General features: G+C 39.1%; 1 protein-coding gene across 1 annotated transcript in view; it reads left to right on the top strand.

Annotated features, from left to right (window-relative positions):
- The window catches only part of OLA1 (Obg like ATPase 1), a 101,022-nt gene that overhangs the window by 51,438 nt on the left and 23,111 nt on the right, over window positions 1-26,473 (top strand). The window contains exons 6-7 of the mRNA XM_084264706.1: window positions 10,385-10,465; window positions 10,733-10,830. Coding sequence (XP_084120832.1) covers window positions 10,385-10,465; window positions 10,733-10,830 — 179 coding nt within the window. The remainder of the gene's footprint in view (window positions 1-10,384; window positions 10,466-10,732; window positions 10,831-26,473) is intronic.

Below are 26,473 nucleotides of genomic sequence, written 5' to 3'. Positions count from 1 at the left end.
TCTTTAATGCAATGGTACCAGAACCAATGAGTGCATATTTAACTTACAGGAAAGGTATCAAGCTTTTTTTCTGTTACTGTGATGGGTGATGAATGAATCATAGACTCATAGAATGGTCTGAGTTGGAAGGGACCCCAAGGATCATAGAGCTCCAACCCTCCTGCCACAGGCAGGGACACCAACCTCCAGGCATGGATCTACACAAGGCTGCCCAGGGCCCCATCCAACCTGGCCTTGAACACATCCAGGGACGGGGAATCTACTACTTCTCTGGGCAGCCTGTTCCAGCACCTCACCACTCTTTCTGTGAAAAACTTCCCCCTAATATCTAATCTAAACCTTCCCTCCTTTAGCTTTAGTCCATCCCCCCTTGTCCTGCCATTATCTGCTCTTTTAAAAAGTTGAATCCCCTCCTGCTTATAAGCTCCCTTCAGGTACTGGAAGGCTGCAATGAGGTCCCCCCGCAGCCTTCTCTTCTCCAGGCTGAACAAGCCCAGTTCCCTCTGCCTCTCTTTGTAGGGCAGGTGCTCCAGCCCTCTAATCATCCTTGTGGCCCTCCTCTGAACCCTCTCCAACAGTTCCACATCCTTCTTGTATTGAGGGCCCCAGATCTGGACACAGTACTCCAGATGGGGCCTCACGAGGGCAGAGTAGAGAGGGACAATCACCTCCCTGTCCCTGCTGGCCACTCCTGATGGAGCCCAGGATACCATTGGCCTTGCGAGCTGCAAGAGCACACTGCTGGCTCATGTTAAGTTTCTCATCCACCACAATCCCCAAGTCCTTCTCAGCAGGGCTACTCTCAAGAAGCTCTTCTCCCAGTCTGTATCTGTGTCTGGGATGCTTCCGTCCCAAGTGCAACACCTTACACTTGGCAGTGTTGAACCTCATTAGGTTCCCTCGGGCCCACCTTTCCAGCCTGTCAAGATCCCTCTGGATGGCTTCCTTTCCTTCTGGGCTGTCGACCACACCACTCAGCGTGGTGTCATCCGCAAACTTGCTGAGGGTGCACTCAATTCCATCATCGATGTCATTGATAAAGATGTTAAAGAGCACCAGTCCCAAGACAGATCCCTGGGGGACCCCGCTTGTCACCGGCCTCCACCTGGACATAGACCCATTGACCACCACCCTTTGGCTACGGTCTCTTAACCAGTTTCTTATCCAGTGGATGGTCCACCCATCAAATCCACTTCTCTCCAATTTAGAGATAAGGATGTGGGGGGGGACTGTGTCAAAGGCCTTGCGCAAGTCCAAGTAGATGACATCGGTTGCCTTTCCTTTATCTACTGATGCTGTCACTCCATCATAGAAGGTCACCAGATTGGTAAGGCACGACCTTCCCTTGGTGAAGCCGTGCTGGCTGTCCCGGATCACATTGTCTTCCCTCATGTGCTCCAACATGTCGTCCAGGAGGATCTGTCCCATGATCTTCCCAGGCACAGAGGTGAGGCTCACCGGCCTGTAATTCCCTGGGTCTTTCTTGCTCCCTTTTTTATAAATGGGAGTGACATGACCTTTTTTCCAGTCCCCAGGGACCTCTCCTGACAGCCACGACTTTTCAAATATGATGGAGAGCGGCTCGGCAACCACATCAGCCAGCTCCTTCAGGACCCTGGGATGCATGTCATCCAGCCCCATAGACTTGTAGACATTCAGTCTCATGAGGCGGTCTCAGACTTGCTCTGCTCTTACAGTGGGGGGCGATTTACTCCCCCCATTTCCCACCTTGAGTTCCAGGGATGCAAGGTTCTGGGATTTGAGAATTATGAGAATCCTGGCTGCCAGAGAAGACGGAGGCAAAGAACTCATTCAGTACCTCAGCCTTCTCCTCATCAGTTGCAGCCAATTCTCCTTTCTCATTTACCAAGGGGTATACGTTCTCTTTGGCCTGTCTCTTCTGGCCAATGTACCTGTAAAATCCCTTCTTGTTGTTTTTAACATCCCTTGCCAAGTTCAGTTCCATCTGCGCCTTGGCTTTCCTGATCCCATCTCTGCAAGTCCGAACAGCATCCCTGTATTCTTTCCAGGCTACACACCCTTGCTTCCAGAGCTTGTATTTGCCTTTCTTTTCCCTCAGTTTGACCAGCAGGTCCTTGCTTAGCCATGCTGGCCTCCTGTCCCTCTTGCCCGCTTTCTTATTCAGAGGGATAGAGAGCCTTTGAGCTCTCAGAAAGGCATCCTTAAAGAGCAGCCAGCTGTCCTCAACATTTCTGTCTCTAAGAACCACCTCCCAGGAGATCTTGGCCAACAAGTCCTTAAACAGCCTAAAGTTTGCTCTCTTAAAGTTCAGTGTCCTGGTCCCACTTTTTGCCAGGCCCACATTCCTTGAGATTACAAACTCAACTAGGGCATGGCCACTGCAGCCCAGGCTGTCTCCAACCTTAAGACCTTTAATGATCTCCCCCACATTGGTGAGCACCAGGTCCAGCAGTGCATTGCCTCTGGTCGGTCTGTCCACTATTTGAACCAGAAAGTTATCATCTACAGACTCCAGGAGTCTCCTGGACCTCTTGCAGCTCGCCGTGTGGTTTTCCCAGCAGATGTCCGGGTGGTTAAAGTCCCCCATCAGGATGAGTGCCTGTGACCGCAATGCCTCCTGCAGCTGAAGGAGGAAAGCCTCATCAGTAGTCTCTCTTTGATCAGGTGGCCTGTAGTAGACCCCTATCACTAGCTGCTCTTTAGCCCCATCCCTAATCCTGACCCACAGGCTTTCAGCCTGCTCCTGGCCATCTTCCAGAGAGAGCTCCTCACAGTCTATCCACTTTTTAACATAGAGGGCAACCCCCCCAACCCTTCCTTCCTAGCCTATCCCTTCTAAAAAGGCAATACCCTTCTACAGGGGTATTCCAACTGTGGGAATCATCCCACCATGTTTCCATGATTGCAACTAGATCATAATTTTCCAGTGACATCACGGTTTCCAATTCCTCCTGCTTATTACCCATGCTGCGCGCGTTCGTGTAAAGACACTTCAGCTGGGCTTTCTGACTCAATACCTTTTTGAGGAGCCCTCCCTCAAGCCTCTGGGAGGAATCTGAAGCTTTCCCCCACTGCCTCCTAGAGGGACATTAGAAGGTTCCAGAAGGGGAGTCAGCCATACTACCTCCTCTGAGGAGTCCCCAGAAGTTCCTATGGGACACTGTAGAGGTATATCACCCTCTTCACCCTCCGAATGTAATATAAAGCTCGAGGCTACTTGCCCTACACTAGCAAGCCTCACTATATCCCCTCCCCCCTTCCTAACTAGTTTAAAGCCCTATCAATGAGCCCTGCCATCTCCTGGGCAAGGATCTGCTTCCCCCTGTAAGACAGGTGAGCCCCACCTCAGTGACCATACAGTGACCATAGGCATAGCATATAAGTGTCTGTTAGCATATACATACGATGAGGAGTAAAACAAAGTCTTCCTATGGGTTTTAAGTAGGTTTAATCCCTTCTTTCTTCTTCTTCCCTTTCATTTAGTGTCTTGGTCTGGTCCTGATTATACGATAACTGTCTGAAAGATGTTTTTTGTTCATTTAAAATTACCTCTATGATATGGGAGATACTTCTCAAACAGTAGAGAGCTGGTAGATTCAGTTTCTTCTCATTACCAATATATACCAGATGAAAAGGGGGTGAAAAATCTTTCCTTCCAGCAATATTCTGATGAATGGAATGGTGCCGAGCAGAATGCGATGACCTCGTGCTGCAAGAGCTCTCCAGAGTTCTCACGGATGGATGAACTCTTATTTCCTCTAACTGATGATGTCAGTTGGGAATTTTCACCTTTCTTTGATTCTGAGTTGAAGATAAATACAGCAATGAATTGTATCTTTTTTCCTTTCCAGTTTCTTTCCTTTCCTTTTATATAAGGCGAGTTTGAGGCTAGTTTGTGCCATTGGAGATGGAAGGGAAAGAGCAGAGTATGCGTACACTGTTGACATACTTTTATGCTGATGACTGTTACAATTAGTAACTTAAATGTTAAATCATAGGGAATCAAGAAAATATTTATATTCTTAATGCATATAATTATGCCTAAAATCTTTAGTGGACCATTTACTGTGCTTAATGTGGTATTTAGAGGAAATTAAAGTTCATTCTGAAGAACATTTTGAATGTAACGGAAAAATATTCATGGCAGATGTTTGTGAATTAATCGGTAGTAAAGCCTGACTTAAAACTACATAATGTGTAAATACACGTTTGGATTTCTTTTGGTAGGCTCAGCAGACAAAGAGAAGTCTTAAATACTTTGTCAAGGGTGTTCCTTCCTGTGTAGAATTGAATAGTGGCTTAAAGAAATTACTTCTGTAAATAATGTCTGTCTGGGTATGTCTAGATTCAAACTATGGTGTAATTTTAAAAATAATATCTATACACACCAAAAACATTATATAAGAGAGAGATTCTGTAAGAGACCCCATTTTCAGTTGGCTTAAACCACATCTAGGGCAAATACATTCACACATGGATTTATTTGGAAGTGTGTGTAGACTAGTGCAGTAAGAAAAGTTTGGTTGAACTCTATGGAAGATGTTTCATTTTATTTTTTCAATGCAATTTTCCTCTTCTGAATTTCTGAACTGCTAGAAATAATCACTTGTAGGTTCTCAAAAAAGAAAGCAGGCAAGACTGCTGAAAGCTGTTAATCTACAAGTGACTCTAATTTTATGCATAATGTCTTAGAACCCACACAGATGACCCACACAGGAGAATTTGGGGATTATTGACGTGTATTACATTGCCTGGAAATGCTTGTAGGGTGTTTTGCGTGAGAGTGCTTGCTGTGGTTCATAAACATTATTGGCATCTAGCTTGAGTAAATCTTATATCGTGTACAGCTTGTACTGACTCTGTTAGAAGGTATTGAATAGAAGAAAGAATAATACACTTGTCCTAAATCCATTACCTCTCCCATTGTATTTTTATTAAAGTCGGTGAGCAAGGGAATTGTAAGAGATTAGACATTGTTTTGTACCACAGAGGAGCTCATTGTCACTCCAGTTGATGCAGTACCTGACTTGTTCTTTTTCTTGCACCCAGCTGCTACAGCTTATTTAAGCACTTAACATAATTGAAAAACATGATCTAGCCTTTTTTATTTAAAAAAAAAAAACAAACCCTGCAAAATTTTTCTTAATTGAATTTTAAAAATACCACTGTTTCTAAACATTGTTTTCACAATATATTCTTATTTTGTCACTTTAGGCTCACTATTTTAAATCGCCAGAAAACCTCCAGGACAAGTAGAGCACTGAGGCTATGCTAAATAGAAGTGAAAAAGATTTCCAAGGAAAGTCATGAATGGAAGGAGTGTGGGCATGGTGCACGCTGTACAGCTTGACATTAACAAGGAAGCTGGTGTGCGCACCGTAAACTGGTTTTGGAACAGCGCAGTTTAGCTATATAGTTACCTCAAACAGTGCAGTTCTCTGTGTGTGAAGAACCATCCTAGCGACTTTGAAGGCTGGAAGTAGTACTATTACCACCTAGTTTGATCTTTTGCATATTCCATAGCTTGTGCCAGTGATGAGTTTTCTTTGCTGTTTAGAAATAAGACACAGCTTGAGTCTGTTTGTCAGGTTTCAACTTTGAGCCATTAATTATATATATATGACATACAATAAAACTGTATGTTTTAAGCATACTGAGTCTTCATGTATAAGCACTTTTTCAAAACCTTAATTTTACTCAGTTTTTCAGTATTTCAGTAGAGAAGTGTAGAGTTATTCACATTAGACATTTGCCTATTTATATACTCAAAGTTTGTATTAGTCTTTTTAGATACAGTAGTTTGTTTGCCTGCAACTTCAAGTCTTCTCAGCCACTCTCACAAGGGGGAAGCCTTCTTCCTAGTAAATAGTGTGTCTGCCCACCCTTTTCCCCCACTCAGCTAGTATATGAACTTGAATTTGTTGTTGAAAAACATTGTTTGCTTTCACTGAATCTGTCTAGTAGTTCTGGTCAATACACACATGGTTTATGTTGTCTGTGTCACTAACGTGGTCTTTTCTTAGGCTGTTAATGAAAGGTAATAAATAGGGATACTTTGTTTGCAGAGCCACCAGAAAAACACCTGTTGGATTTTCCATTTACAGTTACATTCTGAGACCTATTGGTTTGGTGATGTTGACTCCATTTAGTGCATGAAGTGTTTTTTGAATTAAAGACCTTATGTTGCTGACCCAGATTCAGTAAGGAAGTCTGAATATATTAATTGTACTCTACTGCCTTTGTTATTGATATACTGTGCTGTGGACTTCTGTATGAATAGAGATGCAGGTAGTGTTTTAGGTACTCCTTATAGCTTTTCTGAGGAGCAGAGCAGTGAAAATGATAGAACGTCGGATAATCAAGGCATTTTAATAAAACACATTTAACCGCTTTTGAAGTGTTTACAGTGAGCTGGTTGGTTACTACATCTCAGAAGTTTCAAAGGGGATGAGTAAGGTGCTGAGAAACACTACATATTTCCCCAAAGACATCCCCTTTGGTGGGGGTAAAAAAGCCAGCTGTACTCACAGTTACTCTCTGTAGTAGTGGAGTCTTTTGCACTGCCTGCAGGATCACGGAGAATTCACTGGCACTTTCAAGTGTGAAGTGATAATCCTCACAACTGCTTACTTCTTTATTAAATTTGCGGAAGTTAATTACATGCCCTGCTAATTTACAACAAAAAACTCACAATTCTCTGATGCCAAGTAGGCAAGTGAGTCTTCCAAGCTTCAGTTTAGTCCCTCATGCTGTAAGAAGAATTTGGCATTGGCTCACATTATTACTATCATCCATCCAGAGAGTTTATTAATGTATGCACATTTTCCTACACAGTAGTGTCTCTTGATAAATCTCCTAAATGCAATTTAAATGTGTTTCTTCATAGTATTTTATACTGTTGGGACTTATTGTTAAAGTCCTGCTTAACATTTGTGGGTTGACTACTTGCCGCCTTGAGAAAATAAATGAAAATCACTGTATTGCAATATGGCTAAATATACTGTGTAGTCACATGTGCAAAATACATTGCCAAGGATGTAGTCAGAAATTAACTGATGTTTAAAACAGTGGTATTTGATATTCATGAAAAGGAAATTGGATTTTGGAGAGGATTTTGGTGGCTTTTTAAATGGTGCTTGCTATAATGTTGCTAGCTGAAAACCAGGACAAGAGTACCCCTCTCATCAAACAAGGAGAAGTGGATCATTCTGCTGGTGACAGCTTGACCTCGAAGTGTGCAACTGGGGAGGCCAGATCTAATGAAACAAAGTGGATCATTGCTCTGCATTCTGTTATTAAGCATCTCGGAGTTAACTAGAGTAATGATTAAATGTGTTTAAATGACTGTTACAATGATAGTGAAGATAAAAAGGTCAGTTCATGCTCTTTCACCAGGCCTAAACAGAAGCAATTAAACTAAAAATTGTGCGATAAAAGGTAGAACCTGAAAATTTGTTTTTTGCTTTCTGTGTGTTTGTTTAGGTATTGGGGCAGCTCGAGTGAAAAAGAAGTATGTGGCAATAGCTGCTCTTCATATTGTCATTAGTATTTATTGATTTCTTGTTAAGGATTTGCATTAAAACCCGTTTAAATGGGACACCAGCATTCTAAACCCACCTGGATGTGTTCCTGTGTGATTTAGTCTAGGTGATCCTGCTCTGCAGGGGGCTTTGACTAGATAATCTTTCGAGGTCCCTTCCAATTCCTAATGTTCTGTGATTGATATGGGGGAAACCCTGAGTTATCTGTCCTTTTTTGTTTCTGGGCTGTCTGCATTACACTTTGTGCAGTACAACTGCCCATATAGTCCATCAGAGAAAATATTGAGCAATTATTCCCATGCTCTTTCTTTGTGTCTTACTGCCCTGCCAGCTTCAGGCGTAAATGCTGTATTTTCTTATATGTTTCTGTCCTTTTATCTAAAGAAAGTTTTACAATAGTTGTCCACTTCTCTATAAAACCAAATCTAAAATTGTACGTTTACAGCTGTGGGTTCTCCCCAACATACTCAGTTGTTGGTCAGCCTTCCGTGTGGAGGTTAGCTGTGTAATTTCTCCTTTAGAACAACAGTTGCAAACAGCATCAAATCAGGTACCTCAATGAGGACGCCGAAAAATTAAGTCCATGCCAAAGCAGGCTTAGATGTGTCACCATAGGTAGCGGGTGAATGTGAAAGAGAAATGCTGATAGGCAATAGTGTGCTTAGGTAGGTTATAGAAAGAGCAAGCTATGTTTGCTATATTGGCTTTGGTAACTTGTGCTATAATGTTTTTTCTGTAATTTTTTTACTTACTCCAATTTATATGTAATAATGCATTGCTGAGGGGGTAGGGGGGAACTGTAATGCCAAAAGCCATGTGGCAGGTGCCTACAGAATTAGATTAAAACCTGAAATAGTGTGTAATCGGAATTCCTTCACTGCTGGACAAGAGACTCAGAGATTGTGTTGATTTTTATATGTCTCTTAAACAAAAGCTGAGGTTAAAGATCTTAAATGAAAAGTACCTATTGATAGAATCTTTCCTTATCTTGTTTATACTGATTAATTAAAAAATAAAAAGCACATAGGGTTAAAGATAAGATGGTACCACTGTTTTCTTCTTTACGTGTAATCTTGTTGCATGTCTCTACATAAGCTGTTCTGGCCACTCATCATAGTAACCAGCTGGGCCATTTCACCTGCTGGAGCCATTAAAGAGGACTCTCTCCCCCTAGATTAATCCCCTCCGACATTAGTTTTTTGCTCTGACAACTGGAGCAGGCATTCAGAATTTGCAGGTGGCCAGTGTGACGCACATAATTGCCTACAATTTTAGGCAATGAATAAAAATGGTCTACATTACTTGTCAAAGGTTGTATATGCAGTGCCAAGTGAGATCTATGGGAAGCCTTTTAGGGTTTAAAGAACAGTTAATAGCAAAGCTGCACAGTGCTTTTTTAATCATAATGCATTTGTAATATAGCACTTTGATCTTCTCCTTGTAGGAAATGGTGTTATATTAGCCACTTTTAAACATTTATGAGTGAAATTCAGTTATAGGAGAGTAAAAGTGATTATTCTTAGGCAGAACGTGTTAGATTTCATTAAAAGTTTTAGCTTGCCCCTTCCTTGTTAAAATCTGTGGGGAGTCCTGTTCCTGGAGGGTTTCAAATCAGGATCTGAAGGTTTAGAAGAGCTTTTTCTTTGTTTTTTCACTAAAGCAACTGCAAGACTAGAAAAGGCTGTAGTAAATACTGATGTTATTTGTGGTTGTTTATAAATGTACTCCAACTGCATAGCACAAAGTGCAAAAAACGCTGTGTGCTCAATGGTTTAGGGAATGTTTCCTTGTATTTTATAGATCTTCATTCTCAGTTGCATCAATTATAACCCCAAAAATGCATTATTTAAAGCATGATCATAAATTATCTACAACAAAAAAATAGGCGACTCTAAAATGTACTACTCCTAGAAGAGCCAAGTTTGACCTTTCAGACCCAAGAGCCTTTTATTAACACCTGCCTGTAAGGAGAACCATGCCACACGCAGCTTTCGGATTCACGACCACAAAACTGATGAGGAAAGGCTTGAAGGGTTCAGTTTGTGTCACTTGCTGTTTGCCGTTTCCATTTCACAGATGATTAATCTTTCTGTGAAGAAAGGCCAGAGAAACAAAGCACATTGGGCTCTTCCTGCAGTTACTCCTTCTGAATGCACACTAGCTTGCTAACTAAAAGGCCTTTAGATTTCCTGCCGAGAGAGATGTTCTGAAAGTGAATGCAGCTGGTTGGAGGTCACCAGTGCAAGGCTCTTGCCATTGTGTAATGGAGGCTTTGGCAGGTTTCATTTTGGGGGGGAGGGAGAAGGTGTTGGCGAAAAATTAATGCAGAATAAAAAGGGCTCTGGCCATTTGAATTAATTTCTTGAAGGGTGGATCATCAATAATAGGCTCAATTTCTTTTGCTCACAATTTAAAAAAAAAAAAATTGCTGTGTTTTTTCCCACCCATTCCCTTTTCTTAATGGTATGTTTATGTTGTACGTGGTCTCTCCCGCTGGATGCTGAAATGTCGCGTCTTACAGAGTTTGAAAAGCAATCTAAAATCGACTGATTTTTACATATGTTTTATGAGGTCTGCTAATTTTTGTGGTGACGAGAGATGATACTTGAGCGTTGTGTATTTAACTTCCTAATTACGGGATTTGTGTTGCTTCAATAATCAATATTGCTCTTTAGTGACTTTTAGAGCAGCAATTTGTATTTTTCTGGGAGAGTAAAAATTTGCTTTTAAAAGGTGCTAGCCAATTTTCAATTTGTGTGTATATTTTGAACCTTTACGTACACACGCCTTGTTTATGGAAAAGAATGGTCTGATATCCAGCTGAGTTTTTGACTTTGTTTTTTTTTCTTGATCTTGCGTAGGACGTAATGTGCAAAATCAAGACATGGGTAATAGATGAAAAGAAAGCTGTCCGCTTCTATCATGATTGGAATGACAAAGAGGTAGGCTATAAATATTACCCCATGGATTGACTTCTAATTTTGCTACCTGTTACTGTCTTTTTTTAAAGGTTCTTTTTAAAATTATTTTTATTTTGTATTCATAGTGTATTGAAAGTTAAATTTCTCAGGGGATTCTGTATTTATCAGTGATCTATATATTACACTTCTGTTGCCTTTGCAGATGTGCCATGAGGGAAATGGTCCTGAAATTAGCTAAAGATGGTAGAACTTGTTTTTAAAATTGTTCTCCTATATTTTCACTTTCAGATTGACGTTTTGAACAAACATTTGTTTTTTACTTCAAAACCCATGATCTACTTGGTTAACCTCTCTGAAAAAGACTACATTAGAAAGAAAAACAAGTGGTGAGTCTGTTCAGGTTAAATACCTAAATTGATGTTTCTATTTCAAGTTTTTCATTGGTAAATAATTCCTTGTGCATTAGGATCACCAAGAATATTAATGAAAATAGGGATGAAAACTTACGTTGCACTTTTGTTACTTGTTATGCTCCCATTGATGTGCTGCCTGAGCACAATGCATATGTGAAACCCTCAGTGAAAGCACAGAGTAGAAAAGAATACGCTTTACTTCCTTACGTTTCTACATGAATCCATTAGCTGCAGAGAAAAGAGATTTGATTCAGAAGTACTGATTTAAATAAACATATGGTTTTATCATGTTACATAATGCTGATTGAAGAACATCTTTTTCATTCCAAAGGAATGAATTGAATGCCAGAGGACTGAAGCTATGTGACTTGCACAGAAATCTCTGAAACTGTAGCAAATTGCACGTTTTAGCAGTACTCTTCTGCTTGCAGTTGGGTGCCTGGCTTCCTTGCCACTGCTTGCACTTTGCTTACGGTTTACAGGCCTGTTTTGATGGGCTTTAATGCCATGAGCAGTGCAGGTTTTAGTCAAGTATTCCTGATGTCAATATTATGACTTAAGTACGTGATGGTTATGAAATCAACCTATCAGGCATTCAGTGAACTGGATGAAGATCCAGTCCCAACACAGTAGACATATGGTTGGAATCTGCTGTTGAGAAGTATGGCATTTAGCATTTCATTGGGAGCTCTAGATAGGATAATACTTGGTTTGTGGAGGAGGGAACAGATTAAGTAGTATACGATGAAGAAAAATCTGTAGCAGTATATTTAGTTTAAAAATAAAAACAACCACACAACAAACCTTTTCTTCATGTTCAGATCTTTAAACACTGTACTTGTGAGATACTTTGAAGATGTATAAATGTATGTTTGTGAACAGATATATGCATGTAACTCATCCAAACAAATCAAAAGTATCTAAAGCGGAATATCTGAATTCTCCTAAAGTACACCCTCTGTTTCTCCCTGTACTTCATTAAGTACTTAGATGCACATGGTTTCAATTTTCCATTAAAAATTCTCATTTCCATATGATATCAAAGAGTGAGAAGGCTTTAAACTGAAAAATAAACATTCATAGAGTGGAAGCCAAAACAATAATTAATGTCAGATGGTTAACTCCAATAAATCATTAGAATAAATTCTGTGAAATTACTGCAACTAAAACTGTCCTTTTGATACTCTAAGACATTTTGTGTTAGTATTAAAGAACGAAATTTAACCTATTTCAATAGCAAAGCTTCTCAGCCCAAACACGCAGACTTCGGAATAAACTTGCGAAGCAGCGTAATAATGTAAGATTTCCATATTTGGCCTAATTTTATAGTTATAAATTAATTTGTTCCTCCCCCGATTGCTTTTTTTTGGGTATGAGGATTTAGATGTTGAAAGTGGTTCTACCCGAGGAAGCCTTTAAAATCAGGGTAGTAGCATTTGCTCTGGTATTGTCAGGTGATGTTTTTTCCGAAGTACAAATGTTGAGGTTTCCTAAGGTTTGCTGTAACTGTGCAGACGGGGAAGTTAATGTGAAAATGGACAAGTCCGTTTCCCTGTCCAAAAAAGGATCCTCGCACCTGTATCTGGATGATTACAGGTAGAGCTCGCGGGCTCTAATTGTACAGTAAATACCATTTCCCAGACCCTAATGGTAGACAGACTACTTAGGAGACGCCAGTCTGTGATTTAGCTGTCGCCAGTCACCCCATGTTTTTTGTGAGACTGGTTGTGATGATGACATAGTTAAACCCAATTGAAAGCAAATCTTTGTATAAATGGCAGTTTTTAATTTGTAAAAAATCAGATGCTTGAGTTGAGGAGTCAGATAATGAAACGGTTTAACTGTTTCTATTACAATTAATGATTTAGTTTTTTAAAAGTATACCCAGATCTCATGGATGTGAGTGTGATTGTAGCTGAAAGATCAAAGCCTGGGTAGCTGAGTGATGTTCCAGAAGAGAATTTACCACATAGCCATTTTCAGTACAGTTTCTGCCTCCTGCTGTTCCTATTTTCCCTCAAGCTAGCCATTGACTACCCCCTGTGCATCCCTGCTCGTAAAAAATGATTGAGGAAGTATTTGTCATGTATTTATGAGTGGGAAACATTGTGCGATAGGGAAAGGCATCTACTAGAACCAGAAAGATTGCCATTTTCTTTCATTCAGCCACTCTGCCACAGCTTTAAATCCTCTGTTTATGCAACATAGCTTTTATATTTAAGAGTGGAATAAATGTTTTCTATGAAGGATGCTAACAGTAGGTTTTTGTCATTTGTGGGGTGCAAGCAGATGCAAATGATTAGAATATATTTTACTGTTAGATGCCGCTTAATTTGTGATTTCTGTTATTATTTTGAGGGGTAGAGGTTCATATTTGAAATGCAAGCCACATTTAGAGTAGTTGTTCAACTTGAAAAAGTTTCTTTCTTAGCTTAATTCATATTGTAATGATAACAAAAGTAAGGTTAATGCACAAAAAGCTCAGTAGCAAAATGTTTTCATAAGACTTTTACAACTATACAAGTGTTTAAAACAGCGAAGGAGAGGAGAGGCTTTTTGATTGTGGGTAGAGAGGAAAGCTAAAATTGTCTTTGTTTTAATGGGTCACTCTTTCAGAATTAACGAACATTTTAATTGTTATTTAAAACACACTTACATTTAAGTGCTAACATGTTATTTTTCAATCCAGGAAAAAAGAAAACACTGTGAAAGATAGGACTACTGTGCATTTGAGTAGGTGTATTGACCTTTTGAAAGATGTAAAAACTGGAATGGCTCCAAGCAGTTACTTGCTGGTTTTAACAATGTTGAATTAGTCATTCAGTTGATTTATGATTAAGACCTAGCTCCTGAAGAGAAGCTGACATGGCAGCTGTGTTAGTTGCACTTGTGTTATGATCAGATGACAGTAATCATGATGTTGTATAGGGGAATCCACTGAAACCATTCTTACTACATAGTGCTGTGCTTGCAATGAATAGTTAAGCCCTTCTTTTAATAATTCCTAATGTTTTTATGTAGATGCAGTATTGTAACCTGGTATACATGTATCTTAGTTTTACCATAAAAGTATTCTAAGTAAGCCTATTAATTTTCAGTTAAAACTGCTTTCTGTGTCACAGGATGTCATATAAATCCAGGACATGAGATTTATCAGCCCTTCACGTAATTAAAGGTTTACATTTTAGTCTTGCTAAAGAGGGTGCTTTTAGCACGTCAGAGTATGGAACCCAATTAGGAACTATATCGAGCTAATTAATGAGTGGATGTAGTGGACCATGCTTAGTATCTTGGACTTGTTCTTTGCAGTGAACACCAGGAATTCTCTATGTGTCAAAGCTGCATAGACTGATCTTTTATCTCAACTTCTCGGGTACGAACAAGTGATTTTTTTTCATCCTATGCATAGACTGTAATTTAAAGAGCTGATTATGCTGTTACAGATTTCCTGATAACTATAGGATAAGAACTAAGGCATCTGAGGCTTGATACGGATTCTTGAATGGTGCTTTCTCTAATATAATTCAGTTTTGTTGAGTATCCAAGTCTGTGTTAACGGTATTTTTGAGGAGTTGCTTCTCAAAAATGTTCTGGATGACATTCTGTTAGCAAAAGCTGGGTGCAGATGGGATAGGGTACCTCTGTTGGAGTATCTCACTCCTGTGTATCTATCAAGGTAGTATAGAAGTTATAGTAATAACCTTTTCCCTGTTAATTTTTTTATGGTGTAATTAGGCATTTTTAGGTATAATTGGGTCAGGTAAAAGCTCTGTCTTTTCTGGCACCATGTTTCTGACAGGCCACTAACAGATGTCCAGTGAAGATTATAGGAGCAGGTTAAGCAAACAGAGTGTATGCGTCCAGCTTCGTGCAATCTGTTCTTGTAGAAGTGACTAAGCCAGACACAATATACTTGTGGGTAATATTTTTTGACTTTTTTTCTTTTAATTCTATGAATTTAGCCACTGACCTTTTGAACCCAAGTATGCATTTGCCATCCTAATATCCTGGAGCAGGGACTTCCACAGTTTAACTATGTGCTATATGGAGAAGTACTTCCTTATGCTTGTTTTGGATCTGCCACATCGTAATTTCATTTGATGCTCCTTAGATCTTGTAGCATGGGAGTGAATAATCCCTTTCTATTCATCTTTTCCATATTGCTTCAGATGTTCCAAATATTTTAAAAGAAAAAGAGGGGGGTGGTGAGATGGGAATCTGACAGGGAGAAAGAAATATCAGGGTAAAGTACAATGAAGACTCAATAGGATTGAGTATGAATTAATTTGCTTCACTCAATCTTTCACTTTTAAACTATTTAGAAAAGTTATCATCTGGTGGTAAATGGAGACTCTGCGTTCTTGGTTGTAGTTCTGTGGGTATGTGCTCAGTGGTAGAACAGAACAGTTCGGTGTTTACTGTCTTTGCAAAAGAGCAATAAGCTGGTAGGGCAAGAGGATGGTGACAGCAGGAGAAAGGCTACTCAACAACAAACTATGTGCCCAAACTTCCCCTTCTTCCCTTAAATAATGTCTAATTTTAGACAAGTCCTAGAGAGACTTTTTTTGTACAGATGTTTCTTAGATTTGTTAGCAATAAATATTTGATACTGATGTATTAAAAAGAAAAAGGCATGAAAGACCTTTCAAAAAGACACTTTAAGAACCAAAAGCAACAACAACTAAGGGAAAATGGTAGTGTTAACATGACATACCTTGAAACAAAACGTGATGTAACAAGCAGTGTAAGGATATGTTCATTAAGAATCTTGGGAAATATAATTCACAGGAACTAAAGCTAAGGGAAGGAACAGCTACAGGCCAGCTCTGTTTCTTATAACTAGAAATATGGTGACCAAATAAAAGTGTGAAGCAGCTCCATCTTACTCCCACAGAAGCACAGTCTCCTTCCACTGTTCAGGTTTGACCCCTTTTCAAATGCTGTCTGAAGTAAGTGAACTTGGCAGATTTTTCTAAAACAAAAAACTTCTCGTTTGGATCAAATACCTGAAAGTTGTTTCTTTTCTAAAAGGAGGGGTGCTGCTGTCAGTGAACTCTGCAGTGCAGAGACAATCAGAGTTACACTGGTTTCATATATGGGGTATAGTCTTAAACCAGCTACAACCTTTAGAACAAACAGTTATTTGTAAATACCACTATGTTAGTCATGTGGTGAGATACCTGAGCGAGAGCAAAATGTGGCTTTCCTGCCTTCAGCTTCTGAATTATGTTCATTTTCTGAATTGCATTAAGTGTATATTTAAATATACTATAGGCCACACAGTCACAGATGTTTGAGCACATCAGTTTTACTCTTATAAATATTTTTGAGAATGCAATGTAGAGTTCTTTAAACATTAATTGTAAGTTGTAATGCCATCATGGTATTGAGATGTTTTCTTGACATAGCTGCTTTATGATTTTTAAAGCTGTTTTCTATGCTGACAGATTTGGAAAATATATAGTTCTAAAAATGTTGCACTTCCTGTCCCTGCCTTACAACTGAAATGTTTTTTAAAATATAATTGAAAGATTATTTATATTATCTGTGTATAAATGGAGTTTTGCACATACTAGTTGTGAAGCTAAAGATAACAAGACCCGGAATTTAGACTTCTGTTGCACCTTTACTGCCAACTGAGAGTACCTTACAGTTCAGGTTGTATGAACTAGGCATCTTTTCTGTAGAGCACCCACCTTCTTTAAGAGGGGATAATGCACATTGTTTGCCTGTAATAAAGCATAACTGTTTATTGTCTTATACAAATTAATGATTTCATATTAATTTATCATCCATCACCATAATTGCTCTCTCTTTTCTTTCAAGCCCCTTTACCTGACTGCCAGTTAACTTCTTGTAGTCTTCTCTCTTTCCAGTTCCAGTGACTTTTCATTCAGTTGTTCTGCCTATCCCAGGTTTTTTTCCCCGCCCTTTTCTTAGCTGACATGTTCTCCATTGGTTTTTGCCAGATTGTTATGTCCCTCTTCTCTGGTTTCATCCCGTTCTTGCTGGCTTAGTTCCAGTCCACTCCTTTGGTCTTGATGATTTTTTTCACCAGGCTTCCTGCTTCGCTTTGCTTTGCTTTGCTTCCCCCTCTGGAGTCCCCCCTCTGTTAGGATGTGAATGCATATGTTAGGTTAGCAGCAGGTGTTGGGGATGTGTGTCTCAGCAGGGAGAAGATGGGACCCTGCTCTAAGCTCCAGCACTGGCGTGTAACCTTTCCTCAGACACAGAAACACCTCCCAGGAACAGCCTAACTTCACTCCAGTGTGCTGCTTGCATGTGTGCACTGTGGATTATAGAGATTCAATGTGAGACTCTTCAGTGTTAAATTTGAGCAGTTTTGCTACTGAGGACATGAATTTCTGATTTGGATGGAATTTTGCGTAAGTGTGATGGTTTATCTCTGATACCAAGTCTGCTCTGTGTCAACTTTAAAGTTTGGACTCCTAAGCATTAGGACAGTAAAGTTTTTCAAATAAAATGTTTCTGGGATGCTGTAAAAATGGTCAATGCTATATAGCAGAGCTGGTTTAGAATATTTCAGCCCACCTGGTTACAACATGGCAGTTATAAATAGCTGAAGTGTAGGTTGTGAAGTCAGGAAATAAAGTCTCAATAATTTATTTAGGATGTATTGACTCTTGCAACAGTTAAAAAGGGTGGTGGTGGTGGAGGGGAACCTCCTGGTTTTTGGGAAGGCCTGTCCTGAGCAGGTGGAGGTAGCTTCAAGTTATTTCTACAGCTGATCAAAGGCTGCAGACTGTAAAGAACCCAGCCCAGCATACAACAGCACATAACACCAGCCTGATACAGCCGTACCCCAACAAGCCTCTTGTACTCTCTGAGATCATCCGTGTGCATCAAGCTGATGATACTTTCAGAGTAATGCAGAACAACTACATATTAACAAGTGAAAGCAGCTATAAGTAACTTTTCAACTCTGTTGCTGTGTATGAGCCCTGTATTACCAGCTGCATGTCATACCAAACCTCCTTTTGAACAATTCAGCTTTGCTTTCCATCTTCTGTTCCTTTTCTTCTTCTCTATCCAGATGCTCTTCTCAGTGTTTTTATTTTTCTGGCTGTCATCATCATAATTTCTGAGCTGTTTATACACAATTCTGTGGGTACAGTCGCAACGTTGAACAACCACAGCTTGGAGTTCTGATGCTTCACTAGCTTTACAATCAGCTTGTGTAGTCTTGTGGACTACTGCCTGCTAACAATACGTTTTTAATCCACCATGGCAGTTTGGAGGACCAAGTGATTTGTGTGATATTTTATTTAAACACTTGGATTTTCATAGGCAAAATGTAAAGTGATAGATGCGAGCTATCAACAAGCAAAACCATAACTACTTGTAAGGTTGTTCAAACCTGTGCAGGGTAAGAAGGGCATCTTTTATTTCTATATACTGTCCAGACACTCTACAAACTTTGTTTCTTCCTGATCTTCATTGGAATTGGGACTTTTTGCTAAATGTTTTTGTCACCTTTTTAAACACGTGCTACTTAAGATACATAGTACCAGGGGAGAGTATTTAGTACCACGTGGCACTAAATTTCAAATCAGTTATGCAACTTGGCTTCATTCAACATGTGGATAACACAAGCAGCAAAGAGAGGGGCTTCCACAGAAAAATGGTATATGATGACATTGTCAAAGATGGTGGTACAATCATTGCAGTGAGAGGTGTTCCTGACTCTAGGTGTATCATGAGTTACAACATCCTTTTCAAACTTCAGACTGTTTAAAACTGAAGGATGCTTAAACTGCTGAGAAACAAACCTGAGATGCAGAGATGTGTCAGAGTATAGATTGTGTCACTGCGTAGGGGAAAGCAGAAACTAATAAACAACTGCTTTTCTGTCTTCATGGTATGATGTGTAAAGGGCTGACTTCAATTTTTTGCTACTTTCTTTTCACTGCTTGGGAAGCTTGTGCTTTATGCCTCAATTTTCCTTAGTGTTTCCTTGAAAGTGTTGGTGCTGGTGAGATCACAGACAGAATGTTTTTGGGAAAGGTTCCCTACTTAAAAATCAAGTTACCTAGCAGAAATATTGATACTGGCTAGTAATTGTGTTTGTGGTTTTGGGTTTTTTTTTCTGAAATGGTATCAGTGATTGGTCTCCTGAATGATGTATGTAAAGAAACTGTGTTCTGTCAGTCCTCTTTTTCAAAGGCTTTCCCAGCATGTTTGGAGTGGTTTAAGTGTGTGCTGTATGTCATTACGGTCTGAACGCTGCTGTCACAGACTTAGCTGGCTAAGCCATGTGCTACTTGCTTGCCTGGATGCAGATTCCTAGTTCTTTGAATCAGTTACTCTTTAGAATGCTTCTCTTGTGTGTTGCGGGTTAGAGCATAGCTTTTGACCATGCAGAAATTTATTTAGCCTTACTATGTTAGTTTTACTGGCAGCTAAGTGAGTTTGGGAATTTCTGGTAACTTGATATCTTTTTTTGATACTCAAAAGAGATTTTTAGCTTCAGGGTGTCTCACCTTGCTTTTGATGGTGTGTGTTTTTAGATTCAGACTAGCTTCTGTTTAAGAGAACTCACATCTCTCTCTCTCAGTACTCTGAGCCAGTGAAGTCTTAAACACTGAAATGGAAAAAGTGAAGCAGAAACAATATTTTTTTCCCCACTTTATTACAGAATGGAAGAAAAGGGAAGGGTAAGCAACTTTAGCACCCAGTTGAGGACCAGATTCTGTAATTTAAAATATGTTCCAGCCCATAATGGTTACTCCTGAGCATCATCAATGGAACCCCATCAACAGGTCTTCAGGGATTTTTGGAGGCGACTGGGGTACTAACTGCCATATCAGTGCTGTCATCTCTCTACACTAGCATTACTCAGATGCAGATTTCAAATCCTACTTGCAATGGTAAATAGTTCAGTAGTGATTTCACTCTTAGTGATTTTAGAGTTAAGCAGTTTGTGCGTGTAAACCCATAGGTGTTTGTGTCAAAATCCCTTTCGCGTTTCAGTGTTACTAATGAAGTGGAACACTTTTTGTTTCCTTGCTTTTTTGTGCCATACATATTACAAGCACAGCCACCTTCACTGCAGTGATTTTTTGGATATATAATATTGATGGAAAAAAGGAAGTAAGGTGAAATAGTCTACAGGATTAAATTTTGCCAGGGAATAGAGGTTTCTCTTTGGTTAAAAATGAGACTCGATATCTACTTGGAGAAGATGAGCTCTGTTCTGCATTATTTTATATCTCCTTTTTGATGCAGGGTGCAAAGGACCAGTTATACTGGTTGCAGTTAAAATGCTATCTGCTAATACGCTGTAGCTGAACGAATTTACCTTTTTCTGCATGTTTGAACATCCAGAGAATTTTGACAGGGAAAGAAGAGTAGAGACTGATCTACATATGCCATGGTTTGGTTTATGAACTCAAAGAATAACTTGAATTTCTCATGTTAATGGGCAGGTCTTGTCCTAGAAAGTAGGATTTTTTTTGTTTTTTTAATAAAGGGCACCCCCCCCCCCTTTTTTTTTTTCCTTTACAAATAAATTACATATTATTACTTACTGTTATTAATCTGTTGAGCCTGTGCCTTTCAGAACAACTGAGTGTTGTTAGCCTGTCTTTGTCAGCTAGACAACATAGAAACAGAAGTTGTGCATAGTCCGTAAAGCAAATAAATCAAGGGGAAAATAGATACTATGGGTACGTGTCTCCAGCTTTTAACATCTGTTGGACCATTATTATTATATGTGATGTAGCATTTAAAAACGACCAGCTGGAGAGGGACTTTTTACCAGAGCATGTAGTGATACAAGGGGCAATGTCTTTAAACTGAAAGAGGGTGGATTTAGGTTAGAAATAAGGAAGAAATTCCTCACTGTGAGGGTGGTGAGGCCCTGGCACAGGTTGCCCAGAGAAACTCTGGCTGCCCCCTCCCTTGCAGTGTTCAAGACAAGGTTGGACGGGGCTTTGGGCAACCTGGGCTGGTGGAAGGTGTCCCTGCCCATGGCAGGGGGGCTTGGAACTGGGTAATCCTAGAGGTCCCTTGACACCCAAACCAGTCTGTAATAAATTAGGAAGTAACTTCTCTTTCATAATCTGTTACGTGGTAGTGGCATACCTAATTTGCAAATAATTATGTACCTCAAATTCAGCTTATCAAATTTGTCTGTCTGGATCACGTCTTCAAACATGGTTAATCTCCTTAAGTTTTCATCGTTGAAGTTAGAGAATGCTAAGTGAAATAAACTTTCCTCACTGCAGTTGATACTTTAGAATTGTATGGGGTCTGGGAACAAAATGCATCTTGAAATTGTTCTGTATAAATAGTCTGCAGCATCTTCATTTTCTGAGGGAATATTTTATGGATTATTGTTCTGTTTTCTACAAATAGGGGGTAAATGGGAACATCAGCTAGTCAAATCCACCTATTATAAATAGAAAAACAATGTTTAAGTAGTGAGATTCTTTTATACAATTGGGAACATAGACTACTGTGGCTTTTGGCCTTGGCACTTTGTTTTTAATTGACAGATGCAGTTTTTCATTGATGATTACTTTGAATCTGATGCATTTGTAAAAAATAGTTTTATTTTTAATACTGTGGCTGTCTCCAGCTCAGTTTTATAAGTTAAGTATAGGGAAACTTTTTTAATTTAACTGCTTGCTTTTCCCCAGAAAGGCTACTTACCTTCTAAAGTTTTGGCAGAGTATTTTATTTTCACAACTTCAGTTCCTTCTAATGACTAAGGCTAATGACTAATGCTCAGATATAGTCACTGGTTTTAGAAAGAGTCGAACTATGTATCCTTGTTTTGAAACTAGGAATAAAGGCTTCTTCATGTTTAAGTTGGAAAGTTCCTATGTTATGTATTTTAATGAAGAACTGTCAACTTAGACTTTTGGTATGGGTTTTCTATTATCTTTTATTACCAAGGGTTGACCTTAATTATTGTTAATTTGGAGAGAAGTTAAATGATATTTAGGATTTACCATGCTATGGCAATAGTTTCTAAAGCCTGATGAGATGTTTACAAGATAAATATTTGGAAGAGAGTAAGTACATCATGTGCTGGTTTTGTACTTCATTGGGTTGAACAATGAAAATGCATTAATCAAGTCCACTGTATATCAAGTCTCATGCTTGTTCTCATGCACTGGGACGGTGTTACACTTTTGATGTGAAAATGTATTTAAATCCAAACAAATGGCTTTTATTTAAAAAAAAAAAAAAGAAAAAATCTTACACCTAATACATTGAAAACCTGCACAATGTTGTCAATCTAAAACATGTGATGGTTCTTCCAGCTTATGTTTTATATCAGAGGCTCATTAACTCATGCCTGTTTTTATTTAATAAAATCTTTATGTCCCAGAGTACTCATATTAATGAAGTGTGCATGCATGTGCATGTGTGTTCAGTTTCCCATAGGATTAAAAAAATTATTATTATTATTATTTAAAAATAACTTTATGGAGGGTAAATGTTTGTCTTTGGCTCCCTCTATCTGTCTGTCTCTACTTGTCTTTGTGAATCAATGCCTCTTCATAACTCAATCCATCATATAGATTGGAACAGGCACATAAGATGTCTTCAAGTGTTCCACATAGGCATTTGGTAAAATAAATAAATAAAAAGGGTAGAGAGACATGGAGGACTAGTAAGCAATTTAGTTATCCAGGCTTAAAAACTCAAGGTTAATGTCTTTGTGCTTTGTCTTTCTGAAATATTTTCCCATTCTGGTCAAAGCCTTAATTTTTGTATTAGCTTTTCCGCAAAGGTTCCGCTGTGCGCTCAAAGGGTATTAAACAGAAGCATGGGTTTAGCTGCCTGCCTTGCCATAGCGTGGGGTTCTGTGATAGCCTTTTGTTTCTGATGTCTGGTTATGCTACTACCCTATTGACATAGAAGGTAGCAAGATTTGTTCTATTAGTGATTTCTGACAAACGGAAATGATTCGATATGCTAAAGCTATTTCTGACAGAAGATAGGAAGTTTTGACAAACATGCATGGCACAGCAAGTGTCCAATTCTAAAGAGCAAAATAAATGCAAACCGCCATTATGGGGAACACAAACAGCCTGAAAGCAAGTTATCAGTAAGCAAATAATTGTTGAACTGTTATGAATGGAATAGGATGTTGAAATAGGGCATGATTGGCTGATGTTACATATGTCCTTGATTACCTTCCTTGTGCTTTTATCCTAATAAGTGACATTCTTTGTATTCCCTTGGATGGCTAGACAGTCTGACACTGAAGAAGAATAAATATTGCATGTGGTACACATTAAGCTGTCATCTAGGACAGCATTTATAAAAAGTAACTAGAAAAATTCATAAGAAATTCTGCAGTGCTACAGTTTCCTGGCTCCAGTCATAATTGTCAAAGTTCTTGACACATTCAGGTCTTCTGAAATGATTTGGGTTTACAGTTACTTGGTGTATGAATAATTATTAAGGATTCATTTTCTCTCATGATGCAGACTGTTAATGTTAGTTCTCAAAATGTTGCATTTTCATTAAAGGCCGTGTAGTAATTAAAAAAAATAAAATATGAGTCTGGCGTATGTAGCTAGTCCTCTTGCAGAAATCAAAACCAGGAGCTGTATATGTATGAAATAAAAATAACCGATAAAATTAAAAAGCTCTTTTTCAAATGCTGTCTTAGAATGTTGGTGGAAAATCCATTATGAGTGTGCATTGCTACTATTATTCTGCTTTGGAACTAGACCTAATTTTTTCATGTCAAATATCAGTTGTCTTGTGGCTTTCTTCACTGACTTGAAATTAGGACTCAAAAGTAACATAACAGGATATCATCATCTCTGCAAGGGCAATGGAAAAAAAAAAGTCCCCACCCTTTTGAACGATATAAACTGATGAGTTAGTGTTTGAATGGTAATTATTGTAATCTTTAATTCTGAGAAGAGGGGAGTGTAGTAGCTACATTCTCCATACTCTTCAAGTCCCTGAATGTCTTGCGATGACTTACATGTTAGCATATAACATGTAACATGTATCTGTTGCCTAAAAATACCATGATATTCTCTGGAGTTTGACCCGGTGTTTTGCTGGAAGTATGGTAAAGGATGCTTGCAGGTCTATCAGTGGCCATGCCAGGGGAGCACTCACTGCATACTGTGTTCATGGTACAGCCTGTCCTGCATTTGAAAACACGGCCCTCCATTTGTGGATCTGTGTCTCTCCCTTTGTGACAGCATTGTCTCACTCATGTGGCTGTTTTCTTACTATTTTATGGAATGAAGAATACCTTGTAAGGAAAAATAGCCTGCTACCACCTCATCAAGTTACTGGAGGAGTACCATAATTTTATAGGTGACATTGTGCTTATTCTCACCCTTCTTCCAAGTAGCCTTTGACTTACAAGAGCTCATTGTGAGTAGCTTGGAATGGGAAAATAGAGCCATTGGCTCTTTCATAAATTTGCATTTAATGTTAATTGAAAAGTCTTAAATTAGTTCTTAGAGTTGGAAAAAAACCCCATGTATTCGTGGGAACAGATAAAGCTTAAGCACCTGTTAGGGCTGAAGAAAGTTTTTTCCAAGTATAACACTGCTCAAATGTTACAGGTAACTGTTAACTCTGTAGACCACTACAGAGCACAAAATATTTGCCCAACTGGTAAATTGAACTGTAAGTCCCACTGTGGGAAATTGCTTTGCTGTGCTCCAAACAGCAGTTATCTCAGTAATTGTACCTGAATTCTTTTGTGGCTAATAGACAGTTGATGTCCTTCTTACTATGACAGAATTATTTTATCACAATATTGTTAATTGTAAAGATTTCAGGTAAGATGTGTTTGTGTAGTTGAAGATGGGCCGAGTATGATTTTTTAATTGGTGCACTGAGAGCACGGGTTTTCAAGTTGAGAATGTGCATAACCCTGCATTTCACATTCTAAACCGGCGCTCACAACAAGGAGCTTATCAGAGCAAATTGTCTAGTCCATCCCCTTCCTCACTCAAAACCTAATGACCCTTTATCATCATGGTTTAGATTGCTGGACACAGATGTGAGAAAATACAAGTAATCTACAGGTAACTACAGTAGCTGCACTGATGTTCTCAGAGAACTGACTGCTGGGAAGATAAAAAGCTTCCCACAGAGCCTGTGACTTTCCAGCAGCAAAGCACATCATGAGCTCATACATGAAGTTTTATTTGCTGAAGATTCACAATAAGATGCATTAGGACATTCAGCAGGGTCCCTTCTTAGATGAGCACAAGAATTCAGTGAGGTTGTTAGTTGATGCACTAGTGCATGACTTCACACTAAAAACTAGAAAGTCCGACAATACCAATAATGTTTCTTTTTGAGAACATCACAACCTACAGCTGTAATATGATATTGATGTTAACGTAGTTTGTTCCTTGGTAGTAAATGATCTAATGTCATTGGACTTTTTTTTTTTTTTCCTGGTTATGGAAGATATCGAGGTGGGAAGCAGACATTCTTTGGGGGGGGGGAAAAAAGGCTGCTGGCTGTTGAAATACAGTGTTAGCTCTGCATGGGAGATATGAAGGTAGAAGTCTCCTATGAAAAGACTTGCACATGATTCATTATGGTCTTTATCTCAGCATTTTTTTTTTTTTGCAATCATGAGGTAGACCTTAAAATCTCTGTGTATGCGACTGGATACTTTGCCAAGGAGTGGGAAGGGAATAAAATATTTTTCAGATAAATTTCACATACTTTAAGGTTAAGAAGGTAATGATCTTGTTTACTGTTTTTTAAAATGCTTTTTGTAATTCAAGAATCCACTGTAATACAGTTTTTAGATGTACTGATTCAGTAAGGTTGAAATGTATCTATTAAACCAGATGGGAATGATCAATGTGAATAAGTCTGTCTGCACTTTCATGCTCTTCTAAAGTAACGTAAGTATAAACATAGTCAGTTATGTAGAAAAATGAATTTGGATGCTGAAATGACCTTGTTTGGTTGGTTGTTTTTTGTGTAATCATCTGTAAGTTTTGGGTTTGTGAGGGCAGGGACAACATGGCATGAGAGGTATAGGTTGTCCAGAAATGAGGATCCACAGAGGGTGGTATTAATTATTAAGTAGGGAATAATCATTACAATGGTGGTCTTTATATAAAATGCTAATCCTCCAAGAAGCCTAAAACCCAAGCCAAAAAGCCCCTCTGAACAGCCACCTCCCACCCAGAAAGAAACAAAAAATACATCCCACAAACAACATCCTTCCCTCCTCTAGTAGTGTGAATGAGGCAAACTTATGTATGGGGTTTTTTTAAGTCCTTCCATGCTCTTCAGTCACCCTGAAGGCTTCTGTGTTCTGTTACTGATCTTGAGGAGCTGCTGTATCGGGACTCAGTGCCACCGTTGGTGGCAAACCTGTGATCGAGAGTGGGTAGGGCTGGCTGTGTAAGGCTGCATGTCTCAAGTGGAGCCAGTGACCACAGCAGCAGTCTCCTTCATTTTCTGTTGTGTTGTTGACTCCAAGGCCTTATGAAAGCTAAACACTGTTTGCTCTTCATCATTGCCACTTGCCTCGGTTCCACTTTCTTATTCTGTTTTGCAGCTTATGCCGCCCTGAAGGGTAACAAGCAGGACTCCGTATCACAAAGCCCAACAGATACTTTCCAAGAAA

Source organism: Gallinula chloropus (assembly GCF_964237585.1).
Source record: "Gallinula chloropus genome assembly, chromosome: 5".
NCBI classification, from domain to species: domain Eukaryota; kingdom Metazoa; phylum Chordata; class Aves; order Gruiformes; family Rallidae; genus Gallinula; species Gallinula chloropus.
The sequence above is the reverse complement of the archived record's forward strand: the minus strand, read 5'-3'. Positions and strand labels throughout refer to the sequence as shown.